The 15411-nt window shown below is 49.8% G+C and overlaps 1 protein-coding gene across 1 annotated transcript; it reads right to left on the bottom strand.

The window, feature by feature from the left end:
• Nucleotides 1-10412: 10412 nt before the first annotated feature.
• HOXC9 (homeobox C9) lies at nucleotides 10413-13222 on the bottom strand. The gene is made up of 2 exons (XM_066567738.1): nucleotides 12679-13222; nucleotides 10413-10657 (listed from the first exon to the last, which is right to left on the bottom strand). Exons 1-2 carry the CDS (start codon nucleotides 13220-13222, stop codon nucleotides 10413-10415), a joined length of 789 nt encoding a protein of 262 aa, XP_066423835.1.
• Nucleotides 13223-15411: the final 2189 nt, after the last annotated feature.

The raw sequence follows: 15411 nt of genomic DNA, 5'->3' as shown, positions 1-15411 counted from the left end.
TCTCCCTTTCCTATTTTCCCCTCATTTTTCTCTCCCCTTTTTTCCCCTCTCCTTTTCCCCCCCTCCTTTATTTCCCCTTCCCCTCCTTTCCCCCCCCGCTCTTTTTCCTCCTTTTCCCCCTCATTTTCCCCTCTCCTTTTCTTTTATTCTCCTTTTTCCACCCCCTCCTTTTTCCCTTTTTCCCCCTCTTTTCCCCCAATTCCCTCTCCCCTCCCTCCTCATCCTCACAGCGCCCAAATGACCCCAAAATTCCGCTTTTTCATGGGGGGGGCGGCGAATTTCCGTCCAAAAAACCCCAAAATCCGCGATCACGGGGGGAGGGGGGGCACCTGCAGACCCCAAACCCCCAAAATAATCCAAAAAACCCCAAAAACAACCTCCAAAAACCCCCAAAAAGCCCCAAAAAAGCCCCGAACCCGGCAGGCAGCGGGGAGGTGACCCCGGCCTCACCTGCGCAGGTAAATCCCGGCCGGGGCCCCCCGCGCCCCAAAACCCCGAGCCCGCGGCATTCCGGGTCGCTTTTGGGGTTGCTTTTGGCGTTTTTGGCGTTTTTGTCGTTTTTGTCATTGCCGGGGGGTCCCACCTGGACAGGGGAGGGGGTCCTGGGGGGGGGTTCCCCCTTTTTTTCCTGATTTTCCCAGATTTCCCAAATTTCCCCCTGATTTTTTGGCCTTTCTTCCCCTTTATTCCTTCTTTTTCCCCCTTTTCCCCCCATTTTCCCCTTGGCTTTTTTTGCTCCCCCCCCCCCCGCTCCTTTTCCCACCTTTTTTTCCCCTTTTTCCTCTCCTTTTCCCCATTCTGTTTTCTTCTATTTTTCCTCCCCTTTTCCTGCTATTTTCCATTCATTTCTTTCTTCCCCTTCCCCCCTTTTACCCCTTTTTTCCCCTTTTCTTTCCTTTTCTCCTTTTCCCCCTTTCCTTCCTCATTTTCCCCCTTTCCTTCCTATTTTCCCCCTTTTCCCCCATTTTCGCCTTTTCTCCCTCAATTCTCCCCCTTTCCCCCCCGCTTTTTCCCGTTTTCCCCCTATTTTTCCCATTTCCCCCCTATTTTCCCCATTTCCCCCTATTTTCCCCATTTTCCCCCTATTTTTCCCGTTTTCCCCCGATTTTTCCCGTTTTCCCCCGATTTTTCCCGTTTTCCCCCTATTTTTCCCATTTCCCCCCTATTTTTCCCATTTTCCCCCTATTTTCCCCGTTTTCCCCCGATTTTTCCCGTTTTCCCCCGATTTTTCCCGTTTTCCCCCGTTTCCCCCCCATTTTTCTCGCCGTTTTCCCGCTGCTGCTGCTCGGAATCCGCCGCACAAAAGCCCCCCCGAAAAACCCCAAAATGAGCGAAAATCCCGGGAATTTTCCCCGGCTCTGGATCGGCCGCTCCTCGCTGTCCTGGGGCGCGAATAAATCCACAAAACCGCCGGGGTTTTTTTGGTTTTTTTTTCCCATTTTATTCCATTTATTTCCATTTATTTCCATTTTTGCCCCCCAGTTTCCCCCCACCTCCCTCACCCCCCGTTTACCCCAATTCCCAGGGGATAAATTCAAATTTTTTTCGCTGTAAAAAATCCTCTTTTGAGGCAAAGTCCGGCTGCCCTTTGTGCGCGCTGCAAAAACAAAAACTCCACCGAGCCCACCGCGACCCTTTTCCCCCTTTTCCAGCCCAAAATCCGCTTTTTTTTTTTGTTTTTGTTTTGTTTTGTTGTTCCCGTTTTCCCCCTTTCCCAGCCCATTTCTGAGCCCTCGGGCCTCGTGTTTTTGGTGCCACCTCCTGCAATGTTTCGTGCGGGTGAAACTCCTCAAAACCACCAAAATCACCCCAAAATCCGCGGGGTTTTGTTCATTCTGGCGGGTTTGTTTCGGGCTTGGGGGGGAGGAGAGCTTTTCCCAAAGGATTTTTTTGCTGTCGAGGCGCCAAAAATGCCCCAAATCCCCCCAAAATTCCACCGCCCCAACCCCTCCCCAACCCCAAATTATTTCCAGAATTATTTAAAGTCCGATTTCCACAAAATCTCGAGGTTTTCCTGCCCTGCAAAAATTCACATTTTCGGGTTTATTTCCAGCCTTGGGGGTGGCCCCAACCTCAGGACGGGTCCAAATTCTTGAATTATTTTTTTTAATTTAAATTTTATTTTTTTTTAATTTTTCCACACGCCTCCCCCTTGGAGAAGCACAAACCCCCCAGCCCACCTTGAGCCGATTTTCGCATTTTTTCCCCCATTTTTCCCCCTGAGGAGGCGGCGCAGGGCGCGGGGGGGGTTCGCACAAGCAGACAATGAACTCATTTTCACCCAGCCTCCGAAAATTCACATTTTTAACGGCAAATTCCCGTTTTTCCGCCACGAGACCGCCCCGAACGCTCCCGATCTGCGCGGAATTCCCCCCGCTCCGGCTCCTTTTCCCCAAATTCCGCCGATTTTCCCCCAAAACGAAGGCAGGGGAGAGCAGCCGAGGACAAGGGAGGCTCCGCAATTCCCAGGGACGGAATTTCCCCATCCTGATCAATATTCGCGATTTTTGCACCCCCAGCGCCGATCCAGGGCAGAAAATAAATCGGAATTTTCACCTCAGGGTGGGGGGAAAGAATTTTGGTTTTTTTTTTCCCCCGGATTTCCCCTCAAGAAAACCCCATTGGATTTAGGGACAAACGCTGGGATTTCGGTGAAAAGAACCCCCCCCATCCCCTCCAGAATTTCTGGGGGACAATAAAACCTCAATTCCCGCCGGGTTTTTAAGGGGAATATTCCGATTTTTTCTGGGGGGGAGCCGCTCGCTCTTTGTCTGGTGCTTTTTTGGGGGCATTCCTCGGGTTTTGAGGATTTTCTCCGGTCCCCCCCCTCTCTCCTCCTCCTCCTCCCTTTTGCCCTGACCTTCACTGGAAAATGTCATTTTCTGCTTCCCCACCCCGAGCGCGGCGGGAGACGTGAGGGGCGTCAATAACGAGCAGCGAAGGTGGGGAGGGGGAAAGGAGCGGAAAAATCAGCGCTGCAGCCTCGCTCTAAACAACAAAAAAAAATGAGGTTTTTTTTAATTTTTACAGGGTTTTTTTAGATTTATTTTGAGGTTTTTTTTCCGGGGGGAGGGGGGAGATTTTTACTGCCGGGCGCAACCCCAAGGAGAAAAGAGGGGCGGGGGGGGGGGAACCGTGATAAAAGCGGATTTTAAAATGAAATTATGTAAAAATGATAATAATAAATTAAAAAAAAAAAACAGTTAAATTAAAAAATAAAATTTAAAATAATTTTAAAATGTTAAAAAACCCACAAAGGGTAGGGTGCATCCCGGGCTTAGAGAGGGCGATTTTGGGGTTTCTGCGGAGGGGGCGCGGGGGTCGCTCCGCGGGTGCGGAATTGGGGGGTTCGGGTGCGGGGGTGGGGCCGTGCGCGAACCCTGGGCCGACAGCGCCACCTCGCGGCCGCGCCCGCGCAGCGCCGGGGGGGCCGGGCCGGCCCCGCCGCAGATTTGGGGTCGAAAATCCCATTTTCGGTACTTTCCCGGCCCCCCCGCTCGCTTCGCGCCTGCCTTTCGCTCATTTTTACCCTTTTCTCCCTTTTTTATCTCCCCTGTTTCCTTTTTCCCCGTTTCCCCTTTCTCCCCCTTTTCCCTTTTTCCCGTTTTCCCCCCTTCCATTCCTCCTTTTCCTTCATTTCCCTTTTCCCCCCTCATTTGCCCTTTTTCCCTTTTCTCCCTTTTTTCCCCCTCCATTCTCCTTTTCCCCTTATTTCCCCCCTTTCCCCCTATTTCTCCTTCTTCCCTCTTTTCCCCCAAATCCTCCTTTTCCCTCATTTTCCCCCTCAATCCCCCCTTTCCTCCCCTCTTCTTTTTCTCCCTTTTCCCCTCCAATTCTCCCCTTCCTCCCCTATTAATTTTTCCCCCTCTTTTTTCCTCCCAATCCCCCCTTTTCTCCTCTATTATTTCCCCCCAATCCTCCTTTTCTCCCCTATTATTTTCCCCCTTTTCTCTACTTTTTCCCCCAATCCCCCTTTTCTCCTCTATTCTTTTTCCCCTTTTCCCCCAATCCCCCTTTTCTCCCCTATTTTTCCCCACTCCTTTTTCTCCTTTTTTCCCCCCAATCCCCCTTTTCTCCTCTATTCCTTTTTTCTCCTTTCCCCCCCCCTTTTCCCCCTTTATTCCCCTCTTATTTGTTCCCCTCTTTTTCCCATTTTTTCCCCTCAAATCCCCCTTTTCCTCCTTTATTCCCCTATTATTTTCCCCCTTTTTCCCCTTTTTCCCCTCAAATCCCCATTTCCCCCAACCCTTTTCCCCCTTTATTCCCCTGTTCTTTTTCCCTTTCAAATCCCCATTTCCCCCAACCCTTTTCCCCCTTTTTTCCCCCCTTTTTCCCCCTCAAATCCCCATTTCCCCCCACCCTTTTTCCCCCCTTTTTTCTTCTCCCCCCCTCCCCAATCCTCCTCCCTTCCCGCCCCATTTTTCCCTTCCACTCCGGCTCGGATTTTTCCCTTTTCTTTTCCCCCCTTTTTTTGCCCCCCTCCCCTGCGGGCCCCCAGGGGGGTCTGTTGTTTGTAGCTTGTAGACAAAACATTCCAAAAATCGGGTTTCAAAGGGCAGAGCGCGCACCTTATTTACCCCATAAAGCAATTAAGGCCAGACGTCTAGCCACGGCCGGCCCGGTTTTGTTCGCCCCTATTCAGCCCCGCATAGCAGGGAGACAAACAGAGCTGTAAAAATCGCATTTTTTTGGGGGCTGCGGAAATGCACCTCTGGCCAGCTGCAGCCTCCCGGGCCCTTTTTTTGTGTCCTTCACAAAAGGGGGGGGAAAAAAAAAATAAAAATATATATACATACATATATACATATATATATATATATACATATATATATATAAAACACGCACGCCAAAAAAAAAAAAAAAACAAAACCAAAAATTACAACAACTCCGACGCACCCCAAAACCACCGCCAAAAATATTTGTATTCATGATATTTGGTGTTTAAAAAAAAAAAAAAAAATTAAATTACCGCACGGCCCAAACCACGCCAAAAAACCCGTTGTATTTTTAATTTTTTTTGTGTGTGTGTGTGTGTGGATTTTTACCCTTATTTTTATCCTTATTTTCACCCTTATTTTCACCCTTATTTTTACCCTTATTTTCACCTTTATTTTCACCCTTATTTTCACCCTAATTTTACCCTTATTTTTACCTTTATTTTCACCCTTATTTTTACCCTTATTTTACCCTTATGTTCACCTTTATTTTCACCCTTATTTTCACCCTTATTTTTACCCTTATTTTACCCTTATTTTCACCTTTATTTTCACCTTTATTTTCACCCTTATTTTACCCTTTTTTTTACCCTTATTTTTACCCTTATTTTCACCTTTATTTTTACCCTTATTTTCACCCTTATTTTCCCCTTATTTTCACCTTTATTTTCACCCTTATTTTCACCTTTTTTTTCCCCCTTATTTTTACCCTTTTCTCCCCGTTCTCTCTGCTCCAAAATTCAAAATCTCACCTTGGGTTGGGGGGAAGTTTTGGGGGTTTTGTGCCTGCCCCTGCCGGGTTTCGGGGGTGGGCAAAGCGCAATTCCCGGCGGTTTTGGGGGGAATTTGGCGGCGTTTGGGGTCCGGGGGAGGCTGCGGCGCTGACACAAAGGCGGGATCAGAATGCGGCTGCACACTCGCGCCATATGGCACGGAAAAAACCCCAAATCGCCGCTTTTTGACGCATTCGCGGCCGCCAGAACCCGGCCCCGCCGGGTGGCGATTTGGAACCATAATTATGATTTATTCCTTCCCACTCCGGCCGCGGTTTGGGTCGGTTTATGGGGTTTTTGGGGCTGTTTTCTGGGGTTTTTGGGGTTGGTTTGTGGGGTTTTTGGGGTCGGTTTATGAGGTTGTTTTGGGGTTGGTTTATGGGGTTGTTTTGGGGTTGGTTTATGGAGTTTTGGGGTCGGTTTATGGGGTTGTTTTGGGGTTGGTTTATGGGGTTTTGGGGTTGGTTTATGGGGTTGTTTTGGGGTTGGTTTATGGAGTTTTGGGGTCGGTTTATGGGATTGTTTTGGGGTTGGTATATGGGGTTGTTTTGGGGCTGGTTTCTGGGGTTGGTTTCTGGGGTTTTTGGGGTTGGTTTGTGGGGATTTTGGGGTTTGTTTGTGGGGTTTTTGAGGTTGGTTTATGGAGATTTTGGGGTTGGTTTCTGGGGATTTTGCGGTTGGTTTCTGGGGTTGGTTTCTAGGGTTTTTGGCGTTGGTTTACAGGGATTTTGGGGTTGGTTTCTGGGGTTTTTTGCGTTGGTTTACAGGGATTTTGGGGTTGGTTTATAGGGATTTTGGCGTTGGTTTACAGGGATTTTGGGGTTGGTTTACAGGGATTTTGGGGTTGGTTTCTGGGGTTTTTGGCGTTGGTTTCTGGGGTTTTTGGTAGCAGCAACGGAGGGGCCGCGGCCGGAGGGGCCGGGGGGGGTTTGAGGAGCGGCGGGGGCGCGCAGGGGGCGGCGGGGGCGCGCTCGGGGCCGGAGGGCACCGCGGGCCTTGCACATGACCGAACGCGCGGCCCCACAAAGGGAGCGAGAGCCCCACAAAGGGAGCGCGCAGCGAGCGCAGACAAAGGGAACGAAAAGAACCCGCGGGGAGGGGACGGGGACAGGGGGACAAGGACAGGAAAGGACACGGAGACAGGGGACAGGGGACAGGGGGACAGAGGGACAGGGGACATGGTGGGGACAGGGGGACAGGGGACAGGGGGACAGAGGGACAGGGGACATGGTGGGGACAGGGGGACAGGGGACAAGGGGACAGGGGGGCAGAGGGACAGGGGGGGACAGGGGGAATGGGGACAGGGGGAATGGGGACAGGGGGACAGGGGGACAGGGGGGGACAGGGGGACAGGGGGACAGGGGGAATGGGGACAGGAAAGGACACGGAGACAGGGGACAGGGGGACAGGGGGAATGGGGACAGGGGGAATGGGGGACAGGGGGACAGGGGGAATGGGGACAGGAAAGGACACGGAGACAGGGGACAGGGGGACAGGGGGAATGGGGACAGGGGGAATGGGGGACAGGGGAACAGGGGAAATGGGGACAGGGGAAATGGTGGGGACGGGGGAAATGGGGACAAGGATGGGGAAAATGGGGGAAATGGGGACAGGAGGGGACCGGGGAAACGGGGACAGGAGCAGGGAGGGGGACAAGGGGACAGAGGAGTTGGGGACAGGGGAAATGGGGACGGGGATGGGGAAAGTGGGGGCGGGAGGACACAGAGAAAATGGGGACAGGGATGGGGACAGAGATGGGGACAGGAGAAATGGGGAGAGGAAGGGACAAGGAGAGGGGAAATGGGGACAGAGGGACAGAGGAACTGGGGACAGCGAGGGGGGACAGAACTGGGCGTGGGGACAGAGGAAATGGGGACGGGGACGGGGACAGAAAATGGGGACAGGGATGGGCAGGGGGACAGGGAAAGGGATGGGGACAGAGCCGGGAAATGGGGACAGAGCCGGGATTGGGATCCGGGCTCGGAATTGGGATCCAGGATCGGGATCCAGGATTGGGATCCGGGATTGGGATCCGGGATTGGGATCCGGGCTCGGGATTGGGATTTGGGATTGGGATTTGGGATTGGGATCCAGGGTCGGGATTGGGATCCAGGATTGGGATCCAGGATTGGGATCCAGGATCGGGATCCAGGGTCGGGATTGGGATCCAGGATCGGGATCCGGGCTCGGGATTGGGATCCGGGATTGGGATCCAGGATTGGGATTGGGATCCAGGATTGGGATCCAGGATTGGGATCCGGGTCCCCAGGAAAGCGCCCGCAGCTCGCGGCCCTTCCAGCGGCCCCAAAGCCGCTCCTGCCCCGCGGCCTCGGGCTCCTCATTCATCAATTAATTCATTCATTAACGACGCTAAAACGGGCGGGGAGGGCGGCGGTTTTTATTCTTTATTCCGGGCGGAGAGCGGAAAAGAATCACCGTGACAATAATCCAATAATCGTAATCACTTCGTCAAAAATCGCCTTTCGGTAGAAACATTCCCCCATTCCCCCGCTCCCCCTTTTTTCTTTTTTTTTTTTTTTTTTTTTCCCCTCCTGTTTTATTTTATTTATTTTTTCGGCCATAAATCTCCCGCTCGGCTAAAAAAAAAAAAAAAAAAGGAAAAAAAAAAAAAAAAGGAAAAAAAAAATCTTTTCCACCCCGAGCGTTTCACGGCGCGCTCCTTAAGGTTTTTAAGGTTTTTGTGGGGTTTTTGTGGGGTTTTTTTAGGTTTTTTTCCCTCTCTTCTGGCACGAAACCGGGATCGTAAAAAGGATTTTTGTGCCTCTCTGCCCGCGCTCCCGTTCGGTGACAAAACCCTGGGAAAAGCGACACAAAACCGGGGGAGGAACGGAGGGGGAAAAACCCCAAACCCTCGGGAGCAGGGGAATGTTACAGAGCGGTATTTCAATATTCCAGAGCGGTGTTTCAATATTCCAGAGCGACATTTCAATATCACAGAGCGATATCTCAATATCACAGAGCGATATCTCAATATTCCAGAGCGATATTTAAATACCACAGAGCGATATTTCAATATCCCAGAGCGATATCTCAATATTCCAGAGCGATATTTCAATATTCCGGAGCGATATTTCAATATTCCAGAGCGATATTTAAATATCACAGAGCGATATCTCAATATTCCAGAGCGATATCTCAGCGGACCAGCAGCAATAATCGCTTCCACATTTTTAATTTTTTTTTAAATTTTTTTTTTTTTTTTTTTGGGAACAAGGCGGGGGAGATACGGGGGAAAACCGGGATGGGGGGCGACGAACGGTCTGGTCCTAACCAGGGCGACCGCAGCGCTGGTTTAATTCACGAAAGGCTCCTCGGAGCCGGGTTTTTCTCATTAAACGCCCTCGCTGCTCCTTTTTCCTTTTTTCCTTTTTTTCCTCCCTTTTCCCGCAGCCTGGAAGCGCCGCCGGGGGAGGAGGGGCCGGGCATGGACCCGGATTTTCCCCTCCCGGGGCTTTTTTCCCCTTTCTCAGCTTCCCCCCAGTTGTTTTTTTTTTTTAATATTTTTTAATAATTTTCCCCCCTCCCGCAGCAAAAAACATAAAAGGAAGGAAGGAAGGGGGAGGGGGGATCTCGGATCTGCTTTTTTTTTGTTGGCCTTTTCCGCCCCAAAAATCGGCGATTTCTCGATGTCTTTGCCCTCACCCCGGATATTTAATTTGATTTTTTAATGACTCCCCGTCCCCCTGCTCTCATTTCCAGCTCCGGATCAGCGCGGCCGCCTCTGCCAAGCTCCTCCATTCACCCCCGGATTTTTTTTTGCCTTTTTTTTCCCCTTTTTTTCCCTTTTTTTTTTTTTTTTCCTTTTTTTTTTTTTTTTTTTTTTTCCCGAGCACATCCTTCGATCGCCCGCGGCCATAAATTAGCGCAATTAATTATCGCAATCTCCAAATTGATGGCGCACGGATCCCTTACCTCAGCGCTTTTCGCCGCCGCCTTTGGGGGCACGGGAAATGCAGGGGGGGGTGTGGGGAAACAAAAAAAAAAAAAAAAGAAAAATTAAAATAAAAAACCCAAAACCCCCCAAAACCTCAGGGGGACGCTCGGGCCGAGCCCCGGGGCTGCTTTTAAAGAAAAAGACACCTCCAAGGCCGAGTTTTTTTTTGCCGTTTTGTTGTTTTCGGGTGGGTTTTTTGTTGTTTTTTTGGGGTTTTTTTTTTTAAGGTATATTTACAGAGCTGCTCTACAATAGGCAACAGAACAAATATTACGAGAATAAAATACACAAAAATCGGTACAGCAGAAACGTTCAACACCGTGACAGAACACCAGCATCGGGAGCCACCATTCCCTCCAGTCCTTTTTTTTCTTTTTTTTTTGTATTTTTTTTCCTCCTTTTTCCTCGGTTTTTTTTTTTTTTTGTTTTTTGTACAAAATATTCACGCGGGATTTAAAAAAAAAAATCGAAAAAAAAAAAAAGAATTCAAAACACCGGGTGAAGATTTAATTTAGGACATAAAATATAATAATAATAATAATAATAATAAAAACCAGCAAAATAAAAATTCAAGTACTTCTCGTGCCGCGCTTGCTGAGGGCAGAGCAAGGCGGGAGAAAGGAAGAGAAAACCAAACCCCCCCCGGGCACCTTTTATTATTATTTTTAATTTTTTTTTCTGATTTTAGTCGCATTTTAGAAAAGCCTCGAGTCCCCAAACCTCTATCGCTAAACGTCCATCCGCACATTCAAAGTCAGGAACATTTCACCCCTTTTTTTTTTATTATTATTATTATTATTATTATTATTTCCCCTTTTTTCCCCCTTATTTTTTTTTCCCTGCAATTTTTTTCCCCGCCGTTTCTTTTTCCCTCTCCATCCACCCTCGTTTCTCTCCGCCAAACTTTTTTTCTTTTTTTTTTTTTAATTTATTATTTTTATAATTTGTTAATTATTATTATTATTATTATTATTGCTGCTCCTTATCGCTTTTCTCTTTATTCATTTTCTTCATTTTCATTCGCCTGTTCTGAAACCAGATTTTGACCTGGCGTTCCGTGAGGTTCAGCACCCGCGCCACTTCGTACCTCCGGTCCCGCGTGAGGTACATATTGAATAAAAACTCTTTTTCCAGTTCCAGGGTCTGATATTTTGTGTAAGGGCATCGTTTCTTCCTCGTGGAGCGCGCGTGAATCCAATTTGCCACGGGGTTGTCTGAGAAAGAAGATTTTTTTTTTATATATATATATTTTTTTTTTAATTTCTTTTTTTGGTATATTTTGTATTTTTTTAATATATTTTAGGGGGAAAACCAATGCACAAAATTTATTTTCTTTTTCCTCTTATTAATTTCTCCCTCCCCCTTCCACGCCCTGCAGCCAGGACCTGTTTAATTAGCAGCTCTTACCTAAATATTTTTATTTTAAGTGACCTTCGCAAGGGTTTGATCTGTTTATTTTGGAGGGGGTCACTTCCTTTTTCTCTTTTCGCTGCCGTTATCACTTTTTGTTTTCTTTTTTTATTCAAAAAAAAAAATCAGCAAAAATAAAAATATATATAACAATAATAATAATAATAATAAAAAATATAAAAGCGGCGCGCCGGGTTTAAAAATAATAATAATAACAATAATAATAATAATAATAACGATGCACATGGCTGCTGCTGCTGCTGCTGCTGCTGCTGCTGGCGGTAATCGAGGAACAAGTCATAAAAAGTCAAAATTCCCACCATTTCATAGGCCCATAAACTCTTTTTACAGCCTCAGCTCGCCCAGACTTTCCCCAGAAGCTCTCCCGGGCCGCCAGAGCCGCCTCGGCTTTTTTAATATCTCCGGGATGACGCGCGGGGCGCCGCAAAAATCGCGGATTTTGGGGATATTTTGGGGGGCTTTGGGCGTGCTTTGAATTCGCATTTTGGAGGCGTTTTAGGGCCGCAGCTTTTCCCGGCGGGGCCGTTTTTGGGGAGATTTTGGGGCGATTTGGGGGTGATTTTGGGGGTGATTTTGGGGTGATTTTGGGGTGATTTTGGGGCGATTTGGGGGCGTTTTGGGCAGCCCCGGGTTCCCAGCGCGGTGGCACCGGCCCGGCGGGCACGGGAGAGGCGCGGGCCGTGCGCCGGGGGTGCCACCGCCAAATGCTCCCAAACCGCCCCAAATCACCCCAAAATCACCCCAAAATCACCCCCAAATCAGCCCCAAATCCCCCCACAGCCTCCCCGGCTCCCCTCGGCCGGGTTTTGGGGCGATTCCAGGCGATTTTCGCTCCCTCAGCAGCGGCCGTTACCTGCTCGCTGCCCTTGGGGAAATTCGGCTTTTTGCTGATTCCTGCTCTGAATTTTGGGGGTTTTTTGGGGGGGTTTGGGGTTTTTTCTTAAGTTCTCCCCTCCCTCCTCAGCAGCTCCTGCGCTCGCCGCCTCCCGCCCCCTCCGCTGGCCCTAAAATCCCGATTTTTCTCCTCATTCCTGCCTTGCCCCTGGCCAGGCTTCACCTTTCCCTTCATTCCCACGTGGAGGAATTTTCTTTTTTTTTGGGGGGGGGGATAATGCAGGAATAACCGCGCCGCCGGAGCTTTTATTGATTTTTCCGGGAGATAAAGGGGCGCCTCTGCCTTCACCCCGAGATGTTCCCTTCCCCTCCCTAAAATAAATAATTAAAAATAAATAAATTAAAAAAAAACTACCCCAAAACCCACCCCCGCATCCGCAACGCCCGCTCCCGGGCATCCCCAAACTCTTCCTGGTTCCTGGAAAGCGGGAAAGGGAATTTTTGATTTTTGGGGAGCCGAAGGCGCTGCTTCAGCCCCCTCTGCTTCACCCCCCTCTCGCACACGCATGCTCGTCCCCTCGAATTATTAATTATTATTATTATTATTATTATTATTATTGGTTTAATTTAAAGTGGGAGGCCGGGGGGGGGGAAATCAAAGCAGCCCCGTCAGCGGAATAATAATAATTTAAAAAAAAAAAAAAAAACAAACCCTGAATAAATATAGAGGAATGAAAGGGGGATTAAAAAAAATTTAAAAAAAAAATTTTAAAAAACCACCCCAGAGAGCCCGAAACAAAGTGGAGTCGGCGAAACCCCCAGACCCTTCCTGCGGCTCTGGAGTTTTAGGGTCGCGCTCTGTCCCTCTCCTCTCTCTCTCTCTCTCTCTAAGGTAATTTCATTTTATTGAGTGGGGTCCTGGAAGCCGTAATGCCTTCCGCGGTCGTAAACAAGAATGACTTGGACTTACTGGGGTCTAATTCGTGCTTTTCTTCTTTGTGTTTGCCGGCAGCGATGGCCTCGGACTCGGGGGAGGACGGGACGTTCTGCGCCGCTCGCTCCCGCAGCTCCCCGGGAGCCGCGTACACGAAATCCGCGTAGGCGGCGCGGCCGTCGGCGGGGCCGCACTCCGCCCTCCGCGGGGGCCCGAACGCGTCCGCCTTGAGCCCGTAGGGCCGGGCCCCGAAGGCCGGGAAGGAAACGGCCCCGGCCAGCGGCTCCAGCCAGGTCCGCACGTACCTGGGCTCGGCCGCCTGCGGCCCGTAGGGCCCCGCGGGGTGCGGGTGCGGGTGCGGGTATCCCACCGAGGGCTGCGAGGGCACGGGCGCCCACGAGGTGGTGAACACGGCGGGTTTGGGGGCGAAACTGCACGAGGGGAAGTCGGCGCAGTCCGGCACCAGCGCTGCGGGGCGAGCGGCGCCGGGGCCGCCGAAGCGCGGGGCCAGCAGCTCCTCGTTGTCGGGGCCGATCAGCGAGTCCACGTAGTAGTTGCTGATGGGGCCCGAAGCCGACATGGTTCGCTCGCCCCCTCTTTTACATTCATCGGATTATTGTATGAAGTGTATGTGTACTTTTTATCTGCTCATAGAACAATCAGGGCAGGTAATTATTTTTTCAGCCGTTCCCACCGCGCCATTGGCTGCCGGCCTCACGTGATTGTATTTACCCAAAAATATCGCCCGGATCAATCCGCAGGGCTTTTTTTTTTTTTTTTTTTTCTCATTTTTTTCCCCCTTTTTTTTTTTCTCTTTCCTCCTATCCTCTTCTCTTCTTTTTTTCTTTTTATTTTTTTCCTTTCCTCTTTTTTTTTTTTTTGTATTTTTTTTTTAATCGAATAACGCCACCCGGCTTTCCCTTAAAAAAAAAAAAAAAAAAGAAAAAAAAAAAGCGGCTGGAAACGGGGGCGGAGATGAGGAGGAGGAGGAGGAGGAGGAGGAGGAGGAGGAGGAGGAGGAGGAGGAGGAAGCCGGGCTCGGCGGCCGGGGATGCTCAGCCCCGCGGGCTGGGAGGGGGGAGATTCCGCCCGGGGCTGCGGCGAGAGGCAGCGAAGGTGGAAGGTAACTGCGGAAGGTGCCCCAGGAACTATTTCCCCACGCAATTCGTCTCTGTCCCCTCTCCCCGCGCGGCCCCGGGGGGATCCGGGCGAATTTCGGGGCGGCGGGACCGGGACCCCCGCCCGCGGCCGCGGAGGGGAGCGGAGAGGGGGGGACGGAGCCGAAAAGGGGCGAAAAAGCGGCCAAAAAAAGCGGCTTTTGTCATCTTTGGCAGCGCTGTCTCCTCGCCAGGGCTGCTCCAGGGATCCGCTCCGAGCCAGGAGCTTCTCCAGCAGCCAGAAAATCAAATTATGGATCGTTCCGGCCGCCTTTAAAAAAGAAAAAAAAAAAAAAGAGGAAGGGGTGTATAATAATAATAATAATAATTATAATAATAATAAATCCCTTCCTCCGTGCCTAAAATAAAATTAAAAATAAAAATAATCCAGAAAGGGAGAGCCGAGCTCTCGCAAGGCAGCGGCGCTGGGCGAGGAGGAGCCGGGGATGTTTTTTATGTCCTTCAATAAAATTTTTACGAGGATCATTTGATTGTTCATAAATGTGTCGTTCATTAAATAAAAGCGCAGGACGGAGTTTGCGGCTCGGGCAGCTCGGGGGGGAAGCGGAGGAAGCAGCAACGCGTGCTGGGCACATGAGCTTTCTAGTTTTATTTTTGCCTTTTTAAATTAAATTTTCTTCTTTTTTTTTTTTCTTTTTTTTTGGGGGTGACGCCTGGAAACTTTCGGGTTTTGGTGTTGGTTTTTTTTTTTAATTTTTTTTTTTTTTATTATTATTTTTTTTGTACCAGAGCGAGCGGAGGAGCTCGAAACTGCCCGGCTGCGTTTTGAGGGGATAACCTTGCTTTTGTAAGGACAGACAGACAGACAGACAGACAGGTAGGTGAGGAGCTCCCGCCCAGCGCAGTCACACCAAAAAAGGGACTCGGGCGATTTCTCTGGAAGCAAAAAAAATAAAATAAAAAATAAAATCCCTTTTTTTAAAAAAAAAAAATTCTATCTCAGCATTTTATTTAAAAAAAAAAAAAAAAAACAAACCAAACCAACAAAGCAACAGAACCCTTCTGATTAAAATAAAAGGATTTTCTGGATTCCCTCGGGTTTCCTGAAGCCGGGAGGGAAATGGGGAAATTTGGGGAGGAGAGGGGAAAATGAGGAGCGGGGGGGGGTCCCCAGTGCCACCGCGGCTCCGCCGGAGCCCCACGCACCCAAAACCCCGCGGTTTTCACCCATTTGCCCCCGTCCGGGCTGCGGGAGGGACGCGAGAGGGCTGAGGAAAATCGAGGGGAGAAAAAAGCCCCAAATGAGCCCAAAATGAGCCCAAAATGAGCCCAAAATGAGGAAATTCCCCCCCGAACTCTTCCAAAATCCTCCCCAGCGCAAACCCCGCACCTCGCCCCGCGGAAAACCCCCCAAAAAATAAATAAAATAAAATAAAATAAAATAAAGGAGCGGATGTCCCAGAGCTGCTGGGGAAAGGGGATTTTCGGCTAAAACCACGGATTTCTGCGGGGAAACTCCGGATTTCCCCCCAAAAAACGTCCTCGCCTCTCTGCCCTTCCTCCCTGGCTGCGTTTTGAGGCTCCCGCGAGCCCTAAGAAAAAGGGAAAATATTCCAGAGGGTCCGGGATCCTCCTTGGCCTTTCTGAGCCC

This window comes from Molothrus aeneus, chromosome 30 (genome assembly GCF_037042795.1).
Source record: "Molothrus aeneus isolate 106 chromosome 30, BPBGC_Maene_1.0, whole genome shotgun sequence".
Classification (NCBI taxonomy): Eukaryota; Metazoa; Chordata; class Aves; order Passeriformes; family Icteridae; genus Molothrus; species Molothrus aeneus.
This window is presented reverse-complemented; position numbering and strand designations above follow the sequence as displayed.